General features: G+C 56.7%; 1 protein-coding gene across 1 annotated transcript in view; it reads left to right on the top strand.

The window, feature by feature from the left end:
* TAFA5 (TAFA chemokine like family member 5) overlaps positions 1-23,840 on the top strand; it is a 189,076-nt gene that overhangs the window by 156,419 nt on the left and 8,817 nt on the right. Inside the window, exon 3 of the mRNA XM_065887768.1 lies at positions 2,005-2,132. Coding sequence (XP_065743840.1) covers positions 2,005-2,132 — 128 coding nt within the window. The remainder of the gene's footprint in view (positions 1-2,004; positions 2,133-23,840) is intronic.

Raw genomic sequence — 23,840 nt, 5'->3', positions numbered from 1 at the left:
GATGGCGGGGCTGCTCCAGGGACTTCTGCCAGAACGATGAGCGGATGAGGAAAAGAGTCCCGAGGCGATGTGCTGGGGAATGCAGCCACCTGTGGCCCGCGGGTCCTGGCAGGGCCGCGTGGAGCGCGAGGTGCGGCTAGAGCCGGGCCTGCCATGGCCTAGAGACGTTTCTGGGCAGTGAGACAGCCCGTCCCCCACGCCTGCCGTGAGAGCAGAGCCGCGTCTCCTCTTTCGTGGGAACCACGCTGACGCTCAGCTGGAGTGTTTTTCCGCTCTGACTTCAGTTGGCTGCGGGGCATTTCCGCGCTGTGAGGTCTCCCGGGCCGTCTTAGCTCAGGCTGCAGTCACAAAGCACCATAGGCTGTAGGTCTTGAACGGCAGAAATTCATTTTCTCGAAGTCCAGAGGCGAGGAGGCTGTGATGCAGGTGCGGCTGACTGGTGGGGACCCCCTCCTGGCTCACAGATGGCTGCCTGCACTGTGTCCCACGTGGGAAAGGCTGAGCTCTCTGAGGTCAGTTCCTATAAGGGCACCAATGCTGTGGAATGAGGCCCCACCCTTATGACCTCATTTAACCTCAGGTACTTCTGTAAAGGCCCTGTTTCCAAGTCCAGCCACTCTGGGGTCAGGACTTCATCCTGTGACTGCAGGGGGCGGGGGTCACAGCTCCGTCCGTAGCTCGGCCTGGAAAGGAGCCGGTCTCAGGATGACCAGCTGGCTGTGGGTAGAGAGATGCTTGGTGTGGGTCCAGGTGAGTAGCACGCTACCCACAGGGCCCTCTGCCTGCCAGTCGATCCCAGGACACTCCCGCTGTGCTCAGGCAGCTCCTGCTTGTTTGTCAGAATTGGCATCAAGGGGTCACCTGGGATGCCATCCTTGTCTGTTTTCCAGCCCACCCTTTGTTAAGACTCACCGAGTCACCCTCCCCTGCAGGGGCCCCAAGGCCCAGGCCCCCATGGGGTGAGGCCCCTCTCAGGTCCCCTATCGCCTTTGTAGGGACAGTCACTGCCTGCAGGACTGGTGGCCTGATTGGCGGCCCGCATGCAAAGTGGAAATGCTGGGATCCTTTAAAAGTTATTAAGAATTTCAAGATGCAGGAAGAGCAGGGTGGGGCCATGGGGGCCGCTGCAGCCACCAAAGCAGTGGAACCTGCTTTAAAAGGGACGCGCATCACTCTGTCCTAATTCAAAACGACCCGTAGTTCCCAGGTTCCTTGGTTCCATGCATACACTCGGTGTTCTCTCTATCACAGAGTCCCTCCTTCCAGGGTCTCTGTCACATATGGGTTCCCAGGCCCTCCCGCCACTGCCACAGAAAGGTGGTGGGTTTACCAGGAAGAGAGAGACGCAGCCCCCTTCTGCCTGGAAGCGTGGGTTTGGAGTCATCAGTTCTTAGCGGCCACGGGGTCTACCTTCCCCACCCCACCTGACAGTGACAAGGACTCGAGTCCTGATGTCACCAGTCCTGGGACGTCCTCGCGGGGGGGGGGTCCCCTTTGTGGATGAGGCCCTTGGAGGGCCGTGGCCTCCGTACGATCTGCCAGGAGTCCCCACCCTCCCCCTGCGCACCTCCCTCCCTCCCAGCACCCACCCAGGCCCCAGGATTGCGGCCTGCAGTGGGGCAGTCCCCACTGCATCTGAGGGGGGCAGGTCCTAACCGGGAGACCTACCCCCACCGCCGCCCACTGCTGTCTTTCCTGGCTCCCGCGCAGATTCCAGACAAAGGAGAGAAGTACATTGTTGCCTCCGGGAAGGGAGGTTCTTGAAACTGTCCCCAGCGCCCTCAGTCACTACTTACTGAGTGGCCAGTGGCAGAGCTGGTGGTTGGCAGTGAGCGATTGACTGCAAGGCCAGGGAGGGGGCAGCAGTCTGGCCAGGCCACCTGATTGACACCAGGCGCTGCCCACTGGACCGTCCCATCCCTGAATCCCGGTTCCGGGAATCGGGCTGCGTAGGTACGGCTCAAGCCCCAGGCCAGCGCTGACAGCTCTCTCTTCTCTCCGCAGCACGAATCATCAAAACAAAGCAGTGGTGTGACATGCTCCCTTGTCTGGAGGGGGAAGGCTGTGACTTGTTGATCAACCGGTCAGGCTGGACGTGCACGCAGCCCGGCGGGCGGATAAAGACCACCACGGTAGGTGCGCGGCGCCGGCTGTGCGGGGGGTGCGGGAGCCTTAGACAGCAGAGTGCACTGGGGCGGGGTGCACCCCACACCCGCGATGACAGGACGGACACACAGGCTGCCAGCCCCGCCTCCTCCAGAACCTCCCTGCTCTGTGGCCGGATCAGTCTGTCCCCGGGCTGCTCAGACCCATCACACGGTCACTGAGTGTCCAGCGGCCCGAGAGGCTGGACAGAACCCCCTCCAGGCCGGTCAGCCCACACGACGTTGCCGGTGAAGTTGTCCTGTTTCTGGGCGATGTACTCCCAGCTCCAGGCTGGGGGGAAGGTTAGAACCCACAGAAGGGCCTCGGAACGAAGGGCCTTTAAAGAAAAAGGATTGGGGAGGGGCCGTGGGCCTCATCCAGGCCATCCCCTCGCCCCCCAGGCAGGCATGGTGACTGTTTGGAGCACAGACCCCGAGAGCCCCTGAGGGTGCCTCTGTCCCTCCTGGATCCCACCGGGAGGGACAGTTGTGGACTCTGGGCTCCCCAGGCTGGTCTCCCGCAGGCTGGGAGGCAGAGGGCGGCAAAGTGGCTTTGGGGCTGTTTGCTCTGAGATTCCTTTCCCAAAGGAAAACTCATTAAGCACAGGCTGGGTTGGTGTGGGCCAGGGGAGTGGGGCTGCCCGGCCGGGGCCACGGGGACGGCTCTGGGGCTCCGTATGCTGGGCCCGCACAGTGTTGGACTCCGCCAGCCAATTTTCACCCCTCATCCGGGCTCTTCCTCGTGACATTGACGTAGACAGCTGAGGACTGGGGTGGGCTATGGCTCCTGGCCAAAATTCCCGCCTCGATGCTGGGAGACGTTATGTCAGGGAGGTCTGGGGTCTCGTGGAAGGATCTGGAAGTTCTCCCCTGGCATCCATGGCAGAGAAGCAGGGGCCACGGCCCCTCAGGAATTAGTCTAGAGGAAAACCCACCCCTTCCTGCCCTTGCAGCCTCCGCTGGAGAAGTCGGATGGGCTGTTTCAGCAGCGTCCTTAAGAGGCCAATCAGGTGTAGCTGCTCCGAGATGAGACACAGACGCCCTGGTCCCATCGCCGGCAGGGAGGTCGGGTGGGGACAAGCCAGGCCTCCGGGGGCACATTCTGAGGACGGGGCTGTCAAGTGGACACACGGGCCCCCGGCTGCACCCAGGCAGCCCATCAGAGGTCTCGGAGGCCTCTTGTGTTGGCGGGAGTTCAGGCAGGGGGGCCCTGCCTGCAGCCTCCCCTTGCAGGCCTGGGGGCCCGTCCTGAGCAGGGCCGCCCACGAGGGGCGTTGGGCTGGGCTGCAGCGGGCGCCCCCGGGTCTCCAGTCGTTGAAGCCGCAGCCGTGCGCTTGTCTGAGCGTCGGCCGTGCTTGTGCATGCACGTGCAGTACGGAAGCGAGGGATCTGTCGTCACACCTGGCGAGTGTGCGGGTGTGCCAGCTCATCACCTGCCACCTGCCTCACTGCTCCGGGAGCGGAAGGGCCCCTGAGGTGGGGCTGCTGCCTCCCCGACCGTCTAGGAAGCAGCTGACCTTTCCAGGTTTCCCGGAAGGTGGAGACTGGGGGACAAGCAGACCCCTGGACCCCCGGGGCCACCGCCCCCAGATCCGTGGGGCCTGGGGTCAGCGTGTGGATGTGCAGGGAGCCCGGGCCAGCCCTGGTGCGGGAGGCGCTGCGTCGGGGGTCTTTTGAATGAACACCCACAGGAGGTGAGGCTTGGAGGGGGCTCCGGGCCACCCGCCCTCCGTGGCGGGCCTGGCTGTGCGTGGCTGCGGGGTCAGGCCTGCCCTCCAGGTCGCGTGGCCCCAGGCAGCACCCCTCAGTCTCCTCACGGTGAATCGGGGCGTCTCCTCCCATCAAGCCCCCGAGCCCGTCCCGGCTCCCGGCGCCCTGCGCCCCCGCCCCTCGGAGGTTCTGGGGGGCCTCTACGTGCAAAGGGCGCTTCTTCGGCAGCCCTAGCACCCTATCCCTGCAAACGCAGCCTCAGGTCCTTAAGTTGCTCTAAGACCTTTGCTGAGAAGGTGAAGACAGTCGTTCCCTTCGGGCTCACAGGTCTCGGAGCTCAGAACCATCACCTCAGGTTTCCAGCCGTGAAAACTGCAGCTGGGGTGGCTGAGGCAGGACACAGCCGGGGGTCAGTGAGCCGTGGAGGTGGGTCTGCCCAACTCAGACGGGGCCTTGGTGCTGCAGAAGGCCCACGCGTCTTCCAGGTGAGAAGACAGTCTCTGATGCGCGCATCCTGGGATCAGCCCGCCCTGGAGAGCGCCTCGTGCTGGAACAGGTGCATCAGGAGAAGCCCACGGTCCAGGCAGGAAGGCCCCGCCACACCTGGGGCAGGTCAGGGAGGGGTGCACCCGCTCAGGGCCCCTTCACTCCCCCGGCGGGAGGCGCTCACGCTCGGAGACACGGCCGAGTGGCCGGACGTGTTCCGTGACAGTGACCTCCCGCCTATGTGCCGGCCCGCAGGGTCGCATCCCCACCGGGGAAGTGGGCCCCGCGTGCTTGGGTTGGCAGATCCTGCTGAGCGATGGGACCAGCGAGCTCTGTCATCGTCCCAAGTGTCTGCAGAGGTGACCCTGGCCTGCGTGCAGAGACCTGTTTTCAAAGCTTGTTCTTAAAAGCTTACTTGAGCTCTTGACCAAACACCTTATAATTGGAGCACGCAATCCCCTTCCACGATTGCATCTCGGGCCTCTTACAGACGGCCGATTAGCACCGTGGGGTTTCACATTTTAGCATAAATTGGTTTTCCGCGAGGGGGGCTGTAAGACACCTCAGGATTGCTTGGCCACGTAACTGCTAATTCATCCCAGGCGCCAGGGTCTCAGCCCAGCGCCCCTGCAGCCAGGGCCACGTCTGGAAGTGGCTGTCACCCCCCCCAACCACTGCCTGGTCACGCCCCACCCCCTTCTCTGCATGGGCCGTAGCTCTCCCTTCTCTGTGTCCCCAGCAAACCATGAGCTGCCTGAGGGCAGGCGCAGGCCTTGTGGTCCCGCCAGCCCCGGTCCCTCTTTCGGGGCTTCCGTACATCCATGTGATAAATTGATTAATGGATTAGCAGAGCCCAGACCCCAGGCACATGCTGACGTTTGCATCTCCTGGATCAGCTCTTGTCAAAGTGCAGGTCGTCACCCCGTTAGTGGGTCGTGAAATTAATTTAGTGGCTCACGATCAGCGTTTAAAAGAAAGAGGAAGAAACAGAATAAAAACATTTGGACGCTCTGGGTCTTGAGGGCGAAAGCTGCTTCGTGAAGTGCACACAGGGTCACAGGTGAGGTCACGCAGGTACCAGGACAGGTTGCAGTGAAGAGCTGGGGACCCGGCATCCAGGAGGTACTCAGGGCGGCGGGGGGGACCTGGCGTCTGTGGTTCCCACGATCCCTGTTCTGAGGGCTGCCTGTGACGTTGGTCGGCACCGGGCGAGTTGAGCAGGTGGACATCACAGGCCCTCCCCAAGGTCGCAAACAGCATCCCCTCCTTGGCCCTCTCGCGGCCCCTTAGAGCAGAGCTGACCGGGCAGGCAGAGGGGAAGGAAAAGGCCCCAGGTAGGCGTGAGGCCCCCGCGAGTGGAGCGCCGTCCTGCCCACCCTCGGCTTCTGTCCAGATGTGAGCAGCTGGGGCGGCGCCCGGGCTTTAGTGGCGCTCAGGACCGTCGGATACGTGCTCCATCTGCCACGTACGGTGCTTCTGTGTTAAAGACGCCCCACGGTAGCTGCTATAACGAATACCTCCTAGACCAGAGCAGACCGCCTGCTTGAATCCGTCTCTCAGATGAGCAGTAAGTCTGTGCTGCGTGGACACGCCACCGTGGGGGGCAAGGGGTATTCTGGGGGGTGTCTGTACAGTCTACTCCAGGACCTTGGATGTCATGGAAATTCAGGACAAGAGAAGCGCTTTCCCAGGAGCTGCCTCTGATCACCTTTGCCCCAGGAAGTCCAAATTCTGCCCAGGCCCAGGTGTCCTGGACCTGGGAGTGCACAGCAGCGAGGTGCGGATGGGCCCCCGGGGGGCTCCCTTAGGCCCCGGAGGGACGGAGGAGTGCCCAGCTCTGCCTGAAGCCTGGAGGCCTGCGGCTCACCACCCCTGCCTCCCTCATCTTGTCGTGAACTGGCCGTGCTTGGGCCGGGCAGCCCAGCACTTAGGCCAGCGTGCACTGCGCCCACTGACCCACTGACCCACATCCAGGCCCAGGCGGCTCTCACTGTCGCTCCTCCATGCCGAGTGTCCATCCTCCACATGGCTGGTCCAGGATTGAAGAGCCAGCCCGGTACGGGGCAGGGGGTGAGGAGGGAGCAGTGCCCCTTCTGGTTGTCGGTCCTCACCGTCCCAGGGCCGGCCGGCCTCATCCGGGCTGCCCCCGCAGACCCAGTGTCGCCTCACCCAGGAAGCTTGGAGCTTCCGGAGGGAGGAGTCCCAGGTCCGACCTGGAGGCCTCTGCGTTCCCGGATTCAAAATGTACTACCCGAGGGCCTCGTGTGTGTCCAGTGTGGGCCCCTCCCACCGAGATTCCTGAGAAAGGCTGTCCGGGGCCTTCTGTCCAAGGAGCTCACCCAGCACGTGGCCCAGGCCTCCACGCTTCAGCCAGGGTCCTTGTGCCAGGTGCCCACCCAGGGCTGGACACACAGAAGGAGGAGCCTCGGGGGCCCCGAGCACTGGACCCCTCACGCTGGGGCTCACGTTCTCGAAGGGCAGTCAGGGGGCACTTCACAGGTGCTTGTACCAGGCTCCCAGGTGTAAAGAACAGAATACACGCTTCCCACTTCTGCCCGCTGGACACCCCTGGATGTGGCGGGAACGTGCGGGGAGTGAACGGAAGAGGAGGCAACAGCAAAGCCAAATGGGAGAGGCAGCTGCACTCGGCAGGTCACGGGGAGCTGAACCCCAGAGGAGCGGCAGGGTCACGCTCAGAACCCAGGACTCAGGAGTCGGGGTGCAGGCCCCCTGCGTGTGGAGTGGAGGTGGAGCTGACAGGGGGCCGGTGGCAAGGCTGCAGGAGGGCTCCCAGGTCCTCCCTACCTGGACCGTGGCTGGGGCCCCTTGTGTGCCCCGCAGGAGCCTGGAGGCCCCAGAGGCTCACGCCAGGGAGGAATCACACCTTCACAACTCTGGACCCCATAAGGCCAACGCCAAGTGTAGGGGAACTTCCTGAAAACCCGGAGATGGAGAGAAACCCAAGTCCCGAGATGTGAGACCCACCCACTCCCAGAGGGTGCAGTCAGGACACGGGGGGTTCTTTACCGAGAAACTTAGGCTCTGAGCTTCCCACGGCTGCTGTAGCAAGTGACCACACACTGGGTGACTTCCAAGAACAAAAATCACCCCCTCGCAGTGTGGAGGCCAGAGGTCCAGAGGGGTCAGTGTGGCCGTGCTCCCTCTGCATCCTCGGGGAGGGTCCTTCCTGACTCTTCCAGCCTCTGGGGTTTGCCTGCCGTCCTGGGGCCTCCTGGACTGTGGCCACGTCCCACCAGGCTCGGCCTCCGGCTTCCTCCCCGGGCATCTGAACTTCCCTCTTTCCCTTTACAGAGATGCCAGCATCTCATTTAGGGCCCGCCCTACATGAGGGATGATTTCATCTCAAGGTCCTTAACTAATTGCATCTTCAAAGATCCAATTCCGAAGAAGGTCATATTCTGAGGTTTCGGGTGGACAAGAGTTTGGGGGGAGGGTATCCTGCTAGCCTACCAACCAAGCCTGATGCAGAACCTGGGCGCTGTGAGCTGGGGTCTGAGGCCCCTCTGTGAAGCCCCCCATCCCCCCGCCGGGCTTCTAGCATCAGGGTCCTCGTCTGGTGGGAAGAGAGAGATGACAAACAAACACAAACCTAAGGAAAGGGGTTAGGAACTTAGAGGGGACAGACAGCAGAGGCAGCAGAGAGGAGGTGGTGCAGACACGGAGATGCACGGCGAGCCCGCCAGGCTCGCTGCCCAAGGTCACCTTCACCCCCAGCTCCCACCCAGAGTCGGGGCTGCTTGTCTCAAGGCAGTAGCTTCCTTGAAGGAAGACTTACGTCAAGAGCTGTAAGAAGACAAGAAAGCGCTTCTGGAAATTACACACGTGTACACACACGTGATGTGTGTATATGTCTTCGCAGACTTAATATGTACCTGTATGAGTGTATGTGTGTGTGTGTGACAGAATTTGTTAAAACTCCAGCAAACGTTTGGGATATAAAATTGAGGAAATCTCAAAAAGCCAGGAGCAGAACTTAAAAAAAGAAGTAGGAAGAGTAGGAAAGGAAAAGAAAAAACAGATTAGAAGACCGATTCAGGAGGTCTAAAGAATATAAGATCCAAAAATAGAGACCAATGAAGAAGGAATTATCAAAGACATATTTTCTAAAGAAATTCCCAGGACTCAAAGCCCGGGTTTCCTGTGTGCAAGGACTCACCACGGGCCAGAAATGAATGAAGAAAGACCCATCCTGAGGTGTATCAGCATGAAATTTCAGGCCACTGGAGATGAAAACAACATTGTAAAAACTCAGAGGGAAGAAATAGGTCACATACAAAGCCTCAGACATCAGAGTGTATCTGGCTTCTCAGCTGAAGCTCCAAGCCAGAAAGCAGCCGAGTTGGGATGCGTTGGAATTCCACGCCACGGCCCAACAGTCCATGGGGGTAGGGGTCCTCCAGCCTAAAGTCAGTAACTGAGACGGTCCTCCCAGGTTCAGGCAGCCGTGGCCCTGCTCCCCACTCTGGGCGCCCCATCCTCAGGAGGCTGTGCGTGCAGTGGTCCAGCCCCTGGCACAGCCCCCGCTGGCAGGACGGGCTCCTCGAGGGAGGGGCACTTGATGGATATGCTCCCCGAAAGTTGTGGGCAACCCCCAAATGCAGAGGAGTCAGGCAGTGGGATGCCCTGAAGCTTCCCCAGGAACACAAAAAGGGAAATCATCCCAGGATGCTACAGGGAATGTCTGGGAGCCTTGGGTCTGATGCAGCCCTGTGGGTGTATCGAGATCTCACGCCCTGTCACCTGTCGGGCACTGCGGCTGCCCTCGGGGAGGTCTGGTCCCTCGCGCGATGGACACACGCTTCCTTGCAGAGCTCACGTGGGTCATCGGCACCACTTCCCAGGGAGCTGACCTAGCCAGAAGTCAGGACTTGTCTACAGCCAGCTCCCCAGGCGCCGGCCCTTGCGAGTTCAGGGGACCAGGCATCACCAGCAGCATGTGAGGCGGGACCCAGGGGCCGTACGAGGTGTGAGTCCATCCTGAGCGGCTTCTGAGGGACTCTCGAGGCACTGGGATGGGCTTGGGCGTGGAGTTCAGGTCACTCTCTGAGGCCGGGTGGGGCGGCAGGTGAGATGCTGAGGTCTCGGCAGGAGCGGTGGGACCCTGACGTGCCTGCAGTACCAGGGAGGGGACACGGCTGCACACGGTGGGTGCAGGGGGGTGAGGAGAGGCGGGGGTCAGGACGACTGGTGACCCCGGCCTGACCCCTCCTGGCCCATACGCAGCAGGCCAGGGCCGCACCCAGGTCGGAAGGGCCAGGACTCGCTGAGGACAAAGGGGGGCCACGTGGCGGCCCCCCAGCATCCGCGTGGAAGCAGTTTGTGTGGGTCCCCCAGCAGGGGGGGTAGGGGCCGTGGTCCTGGAGGGGAGCTCAGAGGTGTCCTGGCGGGTGAGATCCGCTGTTGGGTGGCCGACGCCGCGTGGCCGATGAGGGGAGGAGGCGGCTTAGGTCCGGCGGGGCCCACTGTGTGCCCTTTGCCCCCTTCCCAGCCTCACCAGGGAGCCCGTGCTTTGTCTTTCTCCCAGAGCTTGGCCCGGCCGGCTCTACGTTCCCCTCGGATTCGCAGGGTGTCCCCTGACCCTGCCAGGCTCCCTCCCAGGCCTGCGGCCATCCAGGAGCTCCTGCAGCCTTTCTGAAGCTCTGCGGTGTCTGGGGTGCCACGCCCCCACTTTGCTGTCCCTCGTGGGAATCCTGTGTTTCTCTGGGAATGTGGGTCCTTCCATGGCCAAGGTGGCAGGGCCTCCTCCCCCAGGGCCAGGACTTCGGGGAGCCTTTGGTGCGGTTGTCACTCCCCCTGACCGGTGTCCTCCAGGCCTCACTCCCGTCACAGCCGAAGGCCTTCTCTCCTCCACCGTCTGGCCGTCCGTCCACTTTGGGCTCAGACCAGACCCGCCCTGGGCCCCGGGAACCGTGGGCTCCGTCCCCCGTGTGGAGGAACACACACTCAGTCCATTTCATGACCCAGGGCTTCGGGGGTCCCCAGCCTCCCTGCCGGGTGTGAGTTCCCAGATAGGACTATCGCGACACCAGGTGTGGGGAAGGCCAGGGTTGCCTGGGGACACTTGGGGGGTGCTTGGTTCCTCTCTGCTCCCAAACGAATGAGCCATCCCGGCAAGCAGAAAGGTTTATTACAGACCCTTACCACTTCCTGCTCTGAAAACCAACAGAAGAAAACTGATCCTGAGCCGGGATGAGGTGGTGTGTGCCCTTCGGATCCGAGGCCACGGTTGGCCGCCTTCCGCCCGGTCTCTCCTGTTTCCTTTGGGAGGAGGAGATGGTCAGTCCTGAGGATCTGCTGGGATCTCCCACCCTGAGAGGGCCCACGGGGTCCGTGCTTCCGGCCCCTGCCCAGGCCCTTTCCCCTCCTACAGGTGATGACCAGTGGGACCCTGGCCAGGAGGCTGCAGGAATGGCGCAGGGTGAGGCCACAGCCTCCTGTCATCTGCGAAGCTCTCCGCTCGGCAGGGAGCAGCAGGGCCTCAGCCCAGTCCGTCTCTCCAGAAGACTCCTTGACCTATGTGGTCCCTCCCGGTTCTGGATGCCGGCTCTGCGCTGGGTATCGGGCTCGGGGCCACGTCTGCCCCTTGAGGGGATGGGAGGGACAGAGGAGGAGCTGGCCGAACCGTGAGGTCTGGGGCTGAGTCGCCCCCCAGGCAGAGCTGGGAGGCTGCAGTCTGTCTTCTGGAATCCGATCGGATGGTGTTTATGGCGGGTTTTGCTGGAGCCCACACGGTGCTCAGAGCTTGAACCGGGGGCAGAGAGCAGGGCCCTGGGGCCTAGGGGTGAGCTCGGCAGGAGGGCTGGGGAAAGGAAAAGCCTGGAAGGAGCACTGTGGGTGGGAGGACCTCCCCCTCTCACCACTGAGGGGGCTGAGATGGGTGGGCCCCAGCCAAGCCAGCCCCTCCGTCTGTCTTCCAAGGACCACCCGGGACGGATCTGGATGCTCTGTGCCCACGTCGTGCTCCCAAGGGCGAGAAGCTTTTGTGCAGGAGGTTCCAGGATAAACGTGGAGGAACCAGCGGACGGTGGGTCCTCCTCCAGGAGAACCTCGGTACCTGCCACTCACCAGTTCTCTCTTCCTCACAAGCAATGAAAAATACCCTGTCGTGACTCTGATCCCTGTCTGCAATCCATATCGTGTGCTTTTGAATCGCTGCTATTCATCACGGCAATAAGAGCTGGACACTTTAATAGATTCTGTGTGTAAACACAGACGTAGATGGTCTGGTACCAGCGCATCGCGAGCACTGACATTCTTCATTTTCTCGGCAGAAGCGAGCCCGGAAACAAAAGACGGGTCTGACCAAACCCACACTATTTCCGTTGGCACTTTCGGCCAGTTTCGTTACAGGAGGCGTGACACGCGGCTAGCTCTTTACAGTAGTTGTGGTACATGAGTCTCGATTTTTCTTAAAGCAGTTGTTCTTTGAATCATTTTAAATCCGTAAATGGCAAGGGTTGAAACAGGAGGAAAGGGGTCCAGTGGAGAAAGCCAGTGGGCACTGGACGGGCCACCACGGTGGGGTCGGGTGTTCCTGACACCGCAGAGGTGACAGGCAGCCTACCAAGAGGACCGGGTCAGGGTCAGGGTCAGGGTCAGCAGAATTCTGACCTGCTTTTCCGTACCTAGGGGTGGCCTTCCCCTTGGCCCTGCACGGGCAGCTGGGTCACGTGATCAGTCCATCAGTACTGCCAGCTCCCCCTTCCCTCCGCTCCCCCCTGCCCCCCCGTCCTCCATCCTTTTTGGCCCCATGTGGGATGCTGGGATGCACGGATGAAGCACTCATGGCCTCCAGATCTGAGGGAGGCAGCAGGCACGCCTTAAGAATCCCTGGAGGGGCTGCTTTGGGGACTGCAAGGATGGCTATTACTTAACACATGAGGTCAGGTAGTTGCTGACCAGATGGAAGAGAATGCTTTCTGCAGGACCTTGGTGAGAGGGGGATGCTGGCCAGGTACCCAAGTCCTACAGCTCAGCCTGATGGGGGTGCCTGGGATCCAAGTATTCCAAATAGTCCCAGATCTCAGCAGTCCTAAGGGAAGCCTGGGGCCCCACCTTCGATGGGGTATGTGTCCCCATAGGGGGACCCTCAGAGAACAGCGCTGTTGATCAGGACAGCCGTTCTAGAGAGAGCAGACATTGCTACCACCGTGCTGTCCATTTCAGCCAGCCCACCACGCTGGCCAGGGCTGTGCGGGGCCTGCCACCTCCCCCGGCCCTGTGCCACGGCCGGGAGCGCCCCTGTGGTCCTGCAGGCATGCAGTGTGTTCTCAGCGTGTCCACGTGAGCCTTCGATAAGGATGCGCGAAGTTCAGAGTCATCCCCGGTTTCCAGCAGAGCTGTTGGAGTTGGTATCTTTGTTGATTCCACGTCTCATGAACTAATTGGGCAGAACGACAGGCAAAGCTGCTGAGAACACGGTTTTGTCCTGTTGGTTTACTACGTCCTTGTAATCTTACACGTGACATTTCATTACCTAGTGATTTATTTTTTCATGAAAGACAAAGGTAAATCTGATGCTTCTTTACTGTGAAAGGCAGATCGTATATTTGAGATGGAAGTTAAGTCAGCACGAGCGCGGCAGAACTCGCCAGGGCAGTGATGTGCTTCCTAACCCAGCGCGGCTCTGGCTCTGATTCAGAACAACGGGCCCCTGGCATCTGCTCCACCCACCCCGGCCTGCCCCTCACGCCCCAGGGTCTGGACACCCAAACCTCTCTCTGTGGTTGTGTCTTGCGTTCGGCCCTCTCGCTGCGGTCCGGGTGTGACCCACGGTCCCCAGCCCAGCCCCTCCACCCACAGAGCAGCTCTGATGGCTTCTGGGCGCCGCAGAGGGTATGAAATACGGCATTTGGCGTAGACATTTGTTAAAGATCAGTCTTGAAAAATGAAATAGAGGGATTTGTGTCTCAATCTAAATCACTTTAAATGTCAACTCCCCATTAAACTGAGATATACCCGGTGATGTAAGTGCCGGGATGGTACCAAGGCCGGCATTGTCGTCTCTGCAGTTCTGCCCCTGGGTCCCCTCCTCCCCCAACCAGAACGTCGTCTCAGGCTCACCTGGACCCGTATGGGATCGCACCTCCCCACACTGCCCTGTTGTGTCAAGCCCTGTTCTCTGGGCCCCCGGACAGGGCCGCCCCCTGCCCCGCCCCTGCCGCCTGCAGGCTTGACAGGTGTAATGCACACTTGGGAGGCTGGCCTTGAGGGAGTCACTTTCACCTCTCAGAGCCCCAGTTTCCTCATCTGTGGAAGGGGTAAGCGTGACCCCAGGCTGACGTCACAGGTCCTTGGGGTTTGGGGAAAGGGAAATAGTGGATGAGAAGCATTTCTAAACCCCAAGGGAGTCTCTGTAGGTGAAAGGTTGGTGACTTTCCTCCTGTGGCACCTTCCAGAATATGTGCTCATGTTCCCAATGGCTGCATCCGAATGAAGCCACACCCTCGTTCCATCCCGAAACCCTTCGGTGCCTTGTAGCAGGGACGCCCAGGCCCCGGGGGTGTCTCTCCACTCTGCGTGTCCGGGCTGCTCCTGGCCTTGTGCGGTCACGGCCGTGAGGCTTCAGGGTTTCATAGGGCAGATGGGCGTGTGATGGGCAAGGAACAGACAAGTGGAGACCTGCATTTTCCCTCTTCCCCATGACCTTTGCCTTCCACGCCACGAGGATGGCACGCTCCCCGGACCTTTGGAGGAGAGAGGAAGAGTCTGGTCCTCGTGCCAGGTCTGTGGAGACGTGGCCGTGGCTTTCTGGATTACTAGGGTGACAGACTCATCGCACTGGCTGAACAGCCTCTGCCCAGCTTCCAGTTTCAAAAGATTTTGAAAATAAGGACAACTGGCAATAACATCATGACTTGGACAGAAGAGAAGTGTGCACTGAGGTCGGGTAAGACCCCGCTGGGTGCTTTGCCAGGGTGGACGGTAGAAAGCTTAGGATGCCCCTGCTTTTTTATCCTCTGAGCCCCTGCTCTAAGACCTCCTGTGATGCACAAAGAGCCCAGGGCCTCCTCCTGGTGCCTGGACCTGATCTTCGGACCTAGAGACCCCTGTAGTGGTCAGAAAGCAATCAGGCAGCGGTGGAGCCTCCCTGCACCGCGGTTCCCCCTTCCCTCTGTGAATACGCGGCTCTAGCGGGACCAGGAAAAGATGCCAGCGCAGAGGTGAGCTCCACTGGAAGGGGCAGAGTTAGCAGGAAGAGCCTCTCACCTGGGGCAGGAGAAGCCAGATGACGGGCTCACCAAGGCCATGTTATCCCACCTCAGTCTTCCGTTCTCAAAACTCTGCAGCTCAGACAGAAAACCTGACCTCCCTGGTGGGATCAGACCCCACTGAGAGCTGCCCGTAAAGATCGAGGGTCTCTGCACATCACCCCAAACCTCTGGGCCAGCCTGGGTCAGGCGGAGCCTCCCACAGCCCCTGGAACTGAGAGGAAGGGTGCAGACTCCCTCCCCCTGAGCCTGCTGGCTTGTGCCTGGCCGGAATTGGCCTCTGCCTGTTTAAAAGGGAATAAAAAAAGCATCACAGCCAAAATATAAGCAGGAGCCTCTGAAAGAATGCACACTGTCTATGGAAAGGAGCACTTTCTGAAGACCGAAAGGCAGGGTTAGCTCTGGAAATAACCCCTGCAGTAAACGTGAGGCTTCTGGTCAGTGTCTGCTTGTGGGCATCAAAGAGATAAAAGAGGCTGTGACCTCTGTGACCCCAGAGCAAGAAGCCTGAAGGAAGGGCAGCCTGGGATGAAATGCAGGCAAACGTCCAAAGGTTTGCAGGGCCAAACAGAGGCTGAACTCAATGGGACCCAAAACATCAGAGTGGATTGAGATGTGTACAGAAGCTGCAGGTAATGGACATGTCACTGCAGAGAATCAACACAGGGATGTGAACCAACCTTAAACTGAAAGGCAGTTCATAGGAGACCCAGAAAATGAAGCCAAAGAGAGAGATGTTATAAGTACAGAAGACAGAGGACAGAAATCCAACCTGGGAAAGTGGATGCCACTGCGGGGAGCCACGTGGCGAGAACAAAGAATAACCATGTTAAGGTGAAAAGAGAGAGTTGCCAAGAAGCTTTCCTGAGCCAGGGGAAACCCCCAATTAAAGCAGCATGAAAGCACCCGGGACCCAAGCATCCATGGCAGTATCTGTGAATCGGAAGAGTGAAGGAAAACTCTCTGATCATCCAGGTTGTATTGGAGAAAACAATTAAGGCAGGAGGACAAGTCCATAGACCTCTGAAGGCACAGACAAGCCACCTCTGAACCCAGGAGAACCAGAACCAGAGTGAAGGACAGACCATCTCCAGGGATTTGTCAAAAAATACTTTTACTTGTAAGTTCAGTCCTATTTCTGGTTGTTGTTTTGGACACAGGGAGTAAACAGGATGGCTTTAAATTTGCAAGGATTTAGAAAGTGTACCACCCACATACCTTTCCTGAAAGAGTCAATGAAAGATGCCCTGGAGCCAATCAAAGAAATACGAATGAGTGGCTGATGACCTCGGAAAGGTCATAGGTCATATGTAAGAAGATCAGTAGTGACTAGATACCGATTAACTACCCGGAGCTTAGATATAAATGATTCCTGTAACTGTGGTTATGCAGTTGGACGCAAAATTGGCGACACTGTTATTTAATGTACTCTGTATGTCGTGAAGACTATTTTTGTATAATCTGATTTGTAACTTCTGGTTAAATTGACAACAGCTGCAGGGGGGCAGCTGCAGACGAAGAAAAGAGTCACTTAATGTCTCTTCATGGAAAGAAAGAACTTATATCACTAGGGAAATGGCTTAATCATTAAAAGTTCATTTGATTAACATAAAGGCCACCACTAATAGAAACAAGAACATGATTTCTCCTAAACTACAGTGGAAGAAAAAGCGAGTAACATTGTGTGTAAGGAAATGAACCGTGAAAGGAGCAGAACCAGAAATCAGTGTGGAACATGCTGATCAATACAGAAATGCAGCCTCAGTGGTGACAATAAATGTAAGTGGGTTAGCCTTCTCTTCTAAAAGGCAGAGACTATCCAATCAGGTCTTTTAAATAGTCAAATATGTGTTGCCTTCTAAGGGCACGCCTACAAACAAACCAAAAAGTTTAAAAGCAAATAATAAACAAAGTTACCAGGCAAATGAAAAGGAAAGGAACTCAGTAGGTAAAGTGATTAAATTGGAACAATATAGTGGCATGTATTGATACATTTAGGATGTGTATATAGTTATTGACACATATGATCCATGACAGTTCAAACTAGTAGAAGTATCACAGAAACCTTTATGTACTGATTAACATAAGTTTACAGGAAGCAAACCCAAGTACAAATAAACAAAGTGATCATAAACACAATTTTTAGTTGGAATGTAAACAGCTCTTAAATCTGTGTTAAGGTCAAGTAAACACCACCGATGACAACAATAAAAAGAACCAGGGCATAGATCTTTTGAAAACTGAAATTACCAAGGTTGAATTTGCAACAACATAGTGAATATTATAACATAAAAATAGGCTGCTTCTAACTTTCTATTATTTATGAAATTTACCAAAATATCCATAATCCAGGTTACTAACTAACCTAGGAGGAGGTATGTGCCAACGTTCTTTTCCAACCACAATGCGATATATTTAAAGCTATACCCAAAACAGTAACCTTAACCCCAGCAACCAGAACCGTCCTGTAATTTGTTGGTTGAAGGATGAAATAAAACATGCAGACCGACCCACGAGTCACGTGCAGGTGTGAGGTCAGTCTTTCCAGCTCCGCTCCCGAGCAAAACAATTGTGATCTGCTTAACTCAGAAGACGTGACCTTGCCCTCTGTGCCTCCATCTCCACATCTATAAAATGGGCAGAATGCTATTCCCCGCTTCCTAGGGCTGCTGTAAGGTTGACGGAGTTAGAACGTTAACACCCTCACGCGGGCCAGCACTTACTGGACGATACAGTGTACACATCTGACTGACCGTTAAATCTCATTTAAAATGGGACGAGAATAAGAGAGTGCACCTGTGGGTACAGGGAAGGATGGACTTGTCGGTATACTTGTGTCTTAAATAACTTTATTTTTAACTCCGAAAGAACGCAAATGAAGAAACCAAGCTATGGAAAAAGCCACCTTCAAAAAGATTGGAGAAAACCTGTAAAGATGAAAAAGAAATATCAATGATTTTTTTAAAGGCATGGAATTAATCATTGCATCGCTGGCAAAACTATAAAAATGCATTATTACTTCTGTCGTGTGTAGATTTTTTGTTGTTAGAAAATAGTCCTGAAAGGAAGAAGGGAAAATCAGCCTGCGTTGGGGCCTCAAATTATTCAAGAGTGCATGCATAGCTAACCCACTGATCACTACGTATGGAAATTTGATTTAAGATATGATTTTCTGGGGAAGGAGGATTACCAAAAATAAAGGCATAGAAAAATGTTAATATTCTCCAGTAAAAGTTCCAGACAGAGATGTTTTAACTGGCATGTTCTTGAAAGCATTCAGTGTACAGGTGTCTCTTCCCCGCCAACTGGGAAATGTGGAAAATTACCCAGTTCATTTTAGGAACTAGTGAAACCCTGATGCTGGAAAGGTCCCCTAAATTAGAAAAATACCCAGAAAGTCATTTTGTTCAATAAAGACTTTTGAGTCTGTGCTGTGGGCTGGGAGCCCTGCCAGGCACGGAAATCCTTCAGCAAAGCACCCCGAGGCCTTCCAGGACCTGGCATTGTTTTCAGGATGCTGCCCCCTGGTGGGAGTAGTGATTGGGACATAGGTCACCCGCACCTGCATAAAATGACAGCAGACTGATTTCTGCAGTCCTTTGAAAGAACCAAAAAAAAGACCACCACACAGTAGCTTTATATAAGAAATGTAAATATACTTTAATATTTCAGAATCAGGTAGAACGAAAAGCCCTATACGGAGATCAAATAAAATGTGTGTTCTGATTCAGAAGATGCAGAAAAAGGCACCAGACAGACCCTGTATTTATTCCTCAGAAAAATATCAAAAGAACGATGGTCACAGACCTCCAGGCTAACCTGGAAGAGAAGGTGGGCTCTCCCTGGAACCCAGTGTTCCCCCCGAAGCCAAAGCTGCCATTGCACTGAAGATGGACCCCGCCCCGTCCATACCGGGGCTGAGGCCCAGGCTGACTCTCGTGAGGCTAGCCTGCAGTCACCCGGGAACTTGTTACTTTCTGGAAGTTCTGGCAAATGAACTCACACAACTATTTGATATGAGAAAATGCAATCATTATTACTTACAGAAGGTAAATAAACAGGTATTTCCAAAACTCTGGAGAATCACCTGAAATGCCTTGAAAACTAATTAGAGAATTTATTAAATTGGACCAGTTATGAACATAGAAGTTTCTCTACTTGTGTTCAACTGTAAGCTTTCATAGACACAAACAAGCTCTGGTCTAGATCAGAGGTCGGACGACTACCGCCTGCTCGCCAAATCTGGCCCCCCACCGATTTTTTAAATAAAGTTTTATTGGCACACAGCCTTGCTTATTCACTCACATATTGTCTAGGCATGCGTTCACGCTGCAATGGCAGAGTTGAGTCTTTGCAGAAAGACTTTTATGGCCCACAAAGCTGAAAATATACACTACCCGGCCCTTGGTAGCACAAGTTTGCCAACCCCAGACTAGATTAATAAAGGCTTTCAACCCTGAGGGCCAGGGCACGGAGTCAGCAGTAGCTTGAACACAAGTGTCATTTAGGAGGTGAAAACGGGAGGTGAAATTTGTAGGCAGCTTTAAGGAAGAAACATGCCCGCTGGTACATGAAAGAGAGACTGGACAAAAGCCTGTGTGTTCTCACCTCCAAGCAAGTATGTGTAATGATTTAATGACAATAAATAAGTGAAATAAAAGTAAGAAAGAGAGAGGGGAGAGCTCTGTTAGCAGCAGAAGAAAACATAAAATAACTCGGAATAACTTTGGTAAGGCACCTATGAAGATAATGGCAAAACCTCCCCATGGGAGACTTAAAAAGACTTGAATAAATGAATAGAAAGACGTCACATACTTGGATAAGGTGAGGGATTGTCTGAATGTTATGAGGTGGTCTCTTCTTTCAAATTTGTTGCTTAGATTTAATACAGGTTCAATCAAATCTCCGGTGAGTTTTTTCTGGAACATTACAAAATGATTTCTCATTTTATATTGGGTGGGACTCATCCACGGTGTGTGGAAAGGCTTTGGGACATGCCCCAGTGTCCACCTCCTGCTGGGGACGGACAAGGGGGTAAGGGAGCTTTGTGAGCAGCTCAGCCCTGGGCGATGCAGCCACTGCTTGGTTCTGCCCCTCACCCGCCTCCTGAGTTAACAGCGGACCCTGTCTGGCCAAGTGCCCAGGATACAATTAAAACCCGAGAAGACGTTGGCTCTTCTGCTGCTCTTTCTGACCCATGAACCAGACCACGTGGTCCTGAGATGAACCTGGGTGTTGGTGAGCAAGGACCGGGGGTACAGTGTGGAAGGGGCAGCCCCCAACAGCAGATGCTGGGAAAACCGGCTTCATGCTTGGGAGAAATTCAACTTGCATCCTTACCTCACACCATGTTCCAAATTAAATTCCCTAGGGATTACAGACTAAAATACGACACATGAAACCATGAGATGGTTAAGGACAAGTCCAGGTGGACATCTGAGTTCAGGGGGAGGAAGGATGCTGAAACGGTCCATGAGCCTGAAAATAGTAAGAATTGGTGACGATCGCAGACACTCGTCTATGCTGTTCTGAGCACGTGCACAGGTCGACGTGCTCAGGCTGACGGCCACCGTGGGCCGTGCTCTGTTACCACCCCATTTTACAGATGACAACACTGAGGCCTTCTGCAGGCCACCCAGTGACCGAGAGACCCACGCTAGGCCCGCCTTCAAGGGGCAGCCCTGCCTCGCCTGGATATCCCAAACTTCTGAAAGTCCAGCTCACCTTCCGAGAACAGAGGCAGATGGCAAGGTAGGCGTCGGGGGACCCGCCCGGCAGGAGCTGGGGGCAGCAGGCAGACGAAAAGGCACACAGCCCAGGGGTGGAAAGTTCCTGAAACGTGAAGTGGGAACAAGGTGTGGCAAGAGATTCTCCGTCGGGGGTCAGCAGCTGAAACACGAATAGGCGCCGCTCCCCGGGCCTCGACGTGGTTGGTGTTCATTTCTTTACCTTCATGTTGAGGCCTCGTGAAGGATGCTGGTTATAAGCATGTGAATTTGCCAGTCGTTCTGGGACGTGCTGGGCAGTGCGTCATCAAGAGTATCCGAAATGCATGTTTCAGACCCTTTGGAAAACAGTCTGGCATTTGCTCAAAAAGTGAGACACGGAGCTGCCGCGTGACTCAGGATCCCTCTCCTGGGGGAATTCCCGGGGTGGGATGGGGGCGTCACTCCTGACGAGTGTAGTTTGGGGGGATAGAAATGTTCTAAGTTGACTGTGGTGATGGTTGCACAGCTCTGAATAGAGCAAAACCACTGACTTGACCCTGTAGCAGGGCACGTGATCTGGGCTGTGAGCTATCCCTCCGTGAAGCCGCTATTAGCAGATGGATGTGGATGGATATTTGAACAAGAAAGGGTTTGTCCTCGGCCCGGTCTTGGGACTCCTCTGACTGACAGGGGCCTGGCGGGGCCACCGCCCCCTCTGCCGACGTGTGGCACTGCGAAGAGCCTGCCTGGGCCCAGCAGGTGACCTGCCCAGCCCCTGAAAGTGGACACAGGAGGCAGCGCAGGGAAGGGGCTTGACCCTGAGCTTCCCGGGCACACGGGGCCTCCCTCACCGCTGTGCACGGCCAGGTGTCGGGGAGAGCGTGTCTGATGACACCTCTGAGGACACACCTCCACCCACCCCACCCGACCCCGTCATCGCCAGGCATCGCCTGTGAACTTGGGACGGTGGGTCGGCCGCGAGCTGCGGTGGCCGAGGCCGTCATCCTGCGATGCTGGCCGGGCTCTGGCTGCTGGGGTCGGCGGAGCGGGTGGATGGGACGTCAGAGGCTGACTGTGCCGGGAGACAAAGCAGACAGGGATCCGAGGCCGGCCCGCACCACCCACACTCCCCTTAGAAAAGCCGCCTGGCGAGCTGGCCGTTCCCAGGGCAGTTGAGCCCGTGGGGAGGTCGAGGGCAGCCCCCTGCAGAGCTGGAGGGGGCCTGGGCTGAGGCTGGCCCGCCGGGGAGACGTGACCCTGGCAGCGTCAAGGTCATGAGTGGAGCTGGACTGGACCAAGTGTGGCCCGTGAGGGGCACGGGCTGGTCTCAGCCTGGGGGCCCCGTGCAGTGGAGGCACCTCCACGCGGGAGCCGGGCAGCACCTGGAGAGGATGCTGCAGGGATGCCGGCCTCCCGTGGGCCGAGTGGGGCTCTCAGCCACTTCCCTCACCCAGGACTCAGGCACCCACCCGCCTTCAGGGTAGAGGGAGCTGGAGGCCCCAGTGTGGGGCTGGGGCCCGGGAGCCTGGCTCGGGGTGGATGAATTTTTTGTGCTGCCGTGCATTGGTGACGGAGAGCCTTTGCCATCTCACAGCTCAGCAGTCAGACATCCAGCGCTGCGTGGCCGGGGTCTCGGCCCAGGTCCCACAGGGCAGAAACCCAGGTGTGGGCCAGGCTGCGTCTCACCTGAGGCTCCGGGAAAGAGCCTCGCCCAGGTTCACTCGGTTGATGGCAGAATTCAGGTCCCTGGGGCTATAGGACTGAGGTCCGTTTCCTTTCGGCTGTCCCTAGAGGTCACCTCACTCCTCGCCAGGCCGTGCCCTGACCCTGGGAGGTGGGTGGGTTCTAAGGGTGGCCTGTGGCCTCCGTCCCCGGTGTCACCTCGTGGCTGTGTTGCATTTCATTAGCGTGGCTCCCCTGGTGGGGTCCCCCTGACATTCTTGCATTGGCACCACCTCTGTGTTCTGCTTTCATTTTTAGAAAGTGGAGTAAGAACTTATAGGTACTTAGGAGATGGCGTGAATGCAGAGTCCTTCCAGGTCTGGAGAGTCGTCTGTCTCTGCATCCTTTATCTCATCTTACTTGCCCGTCCTCACATGGCGTGTGGTTTATTTCCATAATCTTACTAGCTGCCCTGTGTGGTGTGGGCATGCTACTCGGCCAGGGGACAAACCCACGGCTTCTCGAGGGGGGCCCTGGGCTGTGTAGGGGTGTTTTCCTGAGAGAAGGCGGCCTGGGCTGCAGCGGGGCTTTGCAATACCTAATGGATGTCCTCAGTAAACCTCCATTCTCGGTGGAATCCTATTACGAGCACCATCACTTTATTTAGGATGAGGAGATGTATCCCTTTATTTGTTCAGAGGCCGTATAAACCCAGAGGAGCCTAGACAAAGCACCGTCAGGCCCCAGTTCCGCAGACATGCGGGCGCCATGCAGAAAAAGATGCAGTGGTCCCGGGTGAGGCTGTCGGACGGCAGCCGTGCTCTCTCACAGCCTCTACTCCTGTGAAAAGGGGGAAAACGTGCCCCTGGGTGCTCCCGTTTCAGGCTCCCATTTAGTGGATGTGGAAACTGAGGCTGTGGCAGCCAAGCCCCTTTCCTGAGGCCACAGGACAGGAAGAGAGCCCAGCTGAGATTCAAACCCAGACCTGTCTCAATGGGGTCCTTCCTAAGACCCCAGATCTCACCAGTGACAGACCCCAGGCTGTAGGGAGGGGGCAATGGTGGGGCAGGAAACGCACACTGGGGTGGCCCCAGGGAGGCAGCTGCCGCCAGGGTCCTGGACCACAGCCCTCCGCCCCCTCTGAGACCTGAGTCAGAACGACCCCCCACAGGCCTCCAGGGCCGGGCAGGGAGTTGTCCGGCAGGTACACACGTGCACACACATGTACACATACTCACACACAATTCCACACACTGCACACACATCGACATAACTGCACATCCACTCACATGCACACATCTCCACACACGCGCACATACTTGCATCGACGTTCGTTTTCAAATGCCCGTGGAGGCTGTTGTCAGTTTTGTTGGGACCCTTGTATCACTGGGCATTTAATCAACCCCCGGCATCTCTGAGGCCTTTGTAACTCTTTTTTTCAATATGGCTTCTCATCACAGAAAAGCGGGGAACGAGGCCCTCGGAGATGGTAAAGCCCCTGATGAAGGGTGTGCTGGGCGGTCACTCACCACAGGACCATCCAGTAAACAGAGTCTGGATCGTTGCCTTAATGGCTACTTGGTGATCACCCTTCAGAGCCAAGGGTGAATATTTCATCACAGGGACAGCCCAGCTTGGCCCCTGATCTGCCCCTGTTCGGAATTCGAGGCTCAGGGGTGATTTTGCTTTGGTGGCATGAATTCTCAGTCACCCCTCCTCCTTTTACAGGGGCCTTATAACCGGAGCCACCCCTTGTATCAGGATTGGACCTGGACCCTAGCGTTCCTGATCCCAAACCAGAGGCTCCAGAATGCTTTCTTCCCTGCCGGAGGAGGAAACAACACAGCTTGTCCATAATGAGGCAGCTCAACAGAAATAGAAACTGTGGTCCACCAGGA

The sequence above is a fragment of the Phocoena phocoena genome, chromosome 11, assembly GCF_963924675.1.
Source record: "Phocoena phocoena chromosome 11, mPhoPho1.1, whole genome shotgun sequence".
Classification (NCBI taxonomy): Eukaryota; Metazoa; Chordata; class Mammalia; order Artiodactyla; family Phocoenidae; genus Phocoena; species Phocoena phocoena.
Note: the sequence above shows the minus strand (reverse complement) of the source record. Positions and strands in the feature narration are given on the sequence as shown.